The 3,591-nt window shown below is 48.3% G+C and overlaps 1 protein-coding gene across 2 annotated transcripts in view; it reads right to left on the bottom strand.

Annotated features, from left to right (window-relative positions):
* Positions 1-2,526, bottom strand: part of VPS53 (vacuolar protein sorting 53 homolog (S. cerevisiae)) — a 186,502-nt gene extending 183,976 nt beyond the window's left edge. The window contains exon 1 of one of the 2 annotated variants that reach the window (XM_006863219.1): positions 2,390-2,526. Coding sequence is in view for 1 of the 2 variants with exons in the window: in XM_006863218.1 (XP_006863280.1) it covers positions 2,390-2,476 (87 nt within the window). In the remaining variant the exon portion in view is untranslated. The remainder of the gene's footprint in view (positions 1-2,389) is intronic. The other variant, XM_006863218.1, reaches the window with a different exon arrangement.
* Positions 2,527-3,591: the final 1,065 nt, after the last annotated feature.

Genomic DNA, 3,591 nt, shown 5'->3' with positions numbered 1-3,591 from the left:
AACAACAAGGTCCCTCTTAGAAACACACACATCTAAAAATCTATAAATAAGTAACAATGCAAATTACAAAACAAAATAAATTACTTAGCACAGTGGGAGATTCATTTTAACGCTCAGTAAATGTGAACTATTATTATTAGCGGATTGGAGTTCCATTGTGGCTTTGCAGATGGCAAGGTCGGTTTGAATTGCAAGGTCAGCAGTTCAAATCTCACTAGTCACGCCTCAGAAACTCTATACAGGGTCGCTATGAGCTGGAACCAACTCACTGACACATAACAACAACAAGTTAATTATTAGTGGAGTCCCAGTATAGTGCTGAAGGATAAGCAGTGGATTGCTAACCAAAAGGTCAGTGGTTCAAACCCACCAGCCACACCTCAAAAACTCTACACAGGGTCACTATGAGTCAGAACCAACTCCATGGCACTTAATAACTATCATTAGTATGCAGCCCTGGTGGTACAGTGGGTTAAGCACTAGACTGGGAACTGGAAGCTCAGTGACAGGAGAGGCTGTCTGCTTCCATAAAGATTTACAGCCACAGACACTTTATGGGCAACTTGACAGTATCAACTTGACAGCAGTGAGTTTGGGGTCTACTATTAGCAAAGTTGGCGGTTCAAGCTCACCAGCTGCTCCTTGGAAACCCTATACAGGGTTGCTATGGGTTGGAACCCATTCTACGGCACTTAACAACAATTAGCAGTAATGTTTTGCTTACAAAAACCTGCCAGTGGGCATTAAATAAGGAATATTCTCCCTTTTCTTGAATCATATTCCAAGCCAAAATTAAAGATTTTTGTACCTTTTTCAGGAGTAGTACCCTGTAACACAAACCAAACCCAGTGCCCTTCAGTCAATTCCAACTAACGACAACCCAATGAGACAGGGTCCAACTGCCACATCGATTTTCCTAGGTTGGAATCTTTACAATCTGGTGTGGTGCTATCAGATAAGCACTGGACATCAAAGTCAGTTTGAACCACAAGGTTGGTGGTTTGAACCACAAGCCTGGTGGTTCAAACTCACCAGCTGCTCTTCCGAAACCCTATACAAGGACACTGCAAATCGAACCTACTTTACAAAGGGAGACTGCCACACAGCTGAGCATTCAACCACTGCGCTGCCAGGGCTCCTTTCAATGCCCTTTAAAACCAAAACCAAAACGACTGCCACCGTGTCAATTCTGGCTCACAGCAACCCCATAGAGGATCTTTAGCAGTCACAGTGGCTGCTGAGTTTGAACTGCCCACTTTGAGATTAGCAGCCTAATGCTTTACCCACAGAGCCACCAAGTCTCTATCCCCAAAACCAAAAACCACTGCCATCACGTGGATTCTGACTCATACCCTGTACAGTATTCCAAGGCTTTCAATCTTTAAGGGAGAAGAAAGCCTCATCTCTTTCCCTTGGAGAGAAATGGATTTCTTTGGTTAGCAGTCCAGGGCTTATCCTACAGTACCACCAGGGTTCCTATGTTGTTGTTAAGTGCCTTCGAGTCAGTTCCGACTAATAGCAACCAAGAAGCAGCTGGTGGGTTTGAACTGTTTGACTTTGTGGTTAGCAGTCCGGTGCTTATTCTATAGCGCCACACCAGAACTCGAAGGACTCCTAGATGAGGGTCTAAATCACAATTTCTAATATCATTACACTTAAGAATTCAAAAACCTGAGAAGAGAACGTTGTCAACTACTAAGTTTCTGCAGAGAAGGGCGACTTTTCTGGGAATATTCTCCAATCTAACCGGAACTATTCAACTGCAGGAAGGCTCAACCATATAAATAAGGTAAAGAGTCTGTTCAACGTTTTCCCCTAAGTCTTCGGCTTCAGAAACTAAAATGACCTAAAAACCAAGCCAGACCACAGCCATCAATCCTCACAGCGACCCTCTAGAACGAAGTAGAAATGGCCCCAAAGGGTTTCTAAGACTGTAAATCCTTATGGAAGCCGACTCTGGCTGGTGGGTTCGAGCTGTTTAGCAATCGAACGCTATAACCACTGTGCCACCAGGGGCCCTAAAGTGCCCTCGTCCCACCTCTCCCAAATTCCCAGCCTCTCTCAAGGGACTAGCTTGAGAGACGGCAAGGTGGCACACTAACCGGCTAAATGAATGACACCACCATCGAGTTCCTTCTAGATTCATCCTCTGAGGGAGTCCGGTTCCTTTGCCCTAACACACCATGGCGTCTGACCCTCCATGGACCTTCCTCCCCTCATTAAAAAATCTCTTCCCACTTCCACCTCCTTCAAAGCCTTCTATCTTCCTTTTACACCTACCCCGTACCTCTCAGTCCAAGGGCTGCTCCCTCCCAACCCACCCTGGGTCCCACCGCCCGGAATGGCCCATCCTCCCCACACCCCGCCCCTTGGGAGGAGGAACGCTCACCTGCTCTATGACTAACTGCACCTCGGGCGTGAGCTGCAGCACAGCTTCCAGCTCCTCCACGAACTCCAGTTCCTCCTCCTCCATCATCTCTCCACCCAGCTCCCACCCGACCGATCACAAACCCAACTCCGACCTCCAGCCGTCAGCCCAAACGCCAGACCAACAACCTTTCGGTTACAGTGCTCTAGCAACTCCAAGCTCTGTCGGCCAGTCCGGCACTTCCGGGAAGCCAGGCACTTCCGGGATTGGGGCATTCTGGGACACAGGAGGACTTGGGCTACCGGGCGCCTGTTTATCCATTGTATCCAGAGAGTCGCTCTCGCGCAGCCATTCCCTCGGCGGCACTTGCCTACCCACAACTGATCCTTAAGAAGGTGGGGGCTCTCCGCACCTCGCCAAAGGTCTCGGTCGGGATGGTGCTGGGAGACAACATGGCCATCTAGGCAGGGTACCCCAGTAAGTGTAAACCCTAGCAGGATCGCAACTAACCTACCACAACAATCACCAGCGGCGGAGGCGGCGGTCCTTCAGCTCCCAATGATCCCTTGGTCAGTGGCAGTAGGTATTCCCCACCCCATAACCAGTCCTCAGGGGTGAAATGAACCCAGCGGGCATGTGACGATGTTGCCATACACAGTTTGTAGGATGAGACAGTGTCCACTTGGCAGATAAGTTCTTGGTATACTAGATCAGCAGGCAGAGTTTTCTAGGGGCTACTGCAGCTTCCTTATTGGAAGGAGCGAGAAAAATCGCCAGATCAGCAGTGCTCTGTGCTGGGGAAGTGATTACTCTGTATGATTTTGAGTATCAGGGATATAAGTCTGATTCCCCCACTGGATAACTGTGTGAACTTGTTTGTACAAGTTACCCTACCCGCCCTGCTTACCCTGCATGGTTGTGGTGAGAATTGGAAATAAAAAGCATAATGCAGACTTGTCACCACTCTTCTATCAGTTTGTTGTCCTGTTGTGGTTTGTGTGTTCCTGTGTTGCTGGAAACTCTGCCACCAGCAGAGTCACCCACAGTGGGCATGTTTGAGTGGAGCTTCCAGACTGAGATAGATTAAAAAGCTGAAGAAGCAGACTACTTAGGTGTAGCCCCTGAAACCCTTATGATTAGCAAGCAGTGGGATACTATCAGAATATAGTACTAGGAGATGAGCCCTTCAGGTTGGAAGGCACCCAAAGTACGACTGGGGAAGA

The sequence above is a fragment of the Chrysochloris asiatica genome, unplaced genomic scaffold, assembly GCF_000296735.1.
Source record: "Chrysochloris asiatica unplaced genomic scaffold, ChrAsi1.0 scaffold00054, whole genome shotgun sequence".
Lineage (NCBI taxonomy): Eukaryota > Metazoa > Chordata > Mammalia > Afrosoricida > Chrysochloridae > Chrysochloris > Chrysochloris asiatica.
Note: the sequence above shows the minus strand (reverse complement) of the source record. Positions and strands in the feature narration are given on the sequence as shown.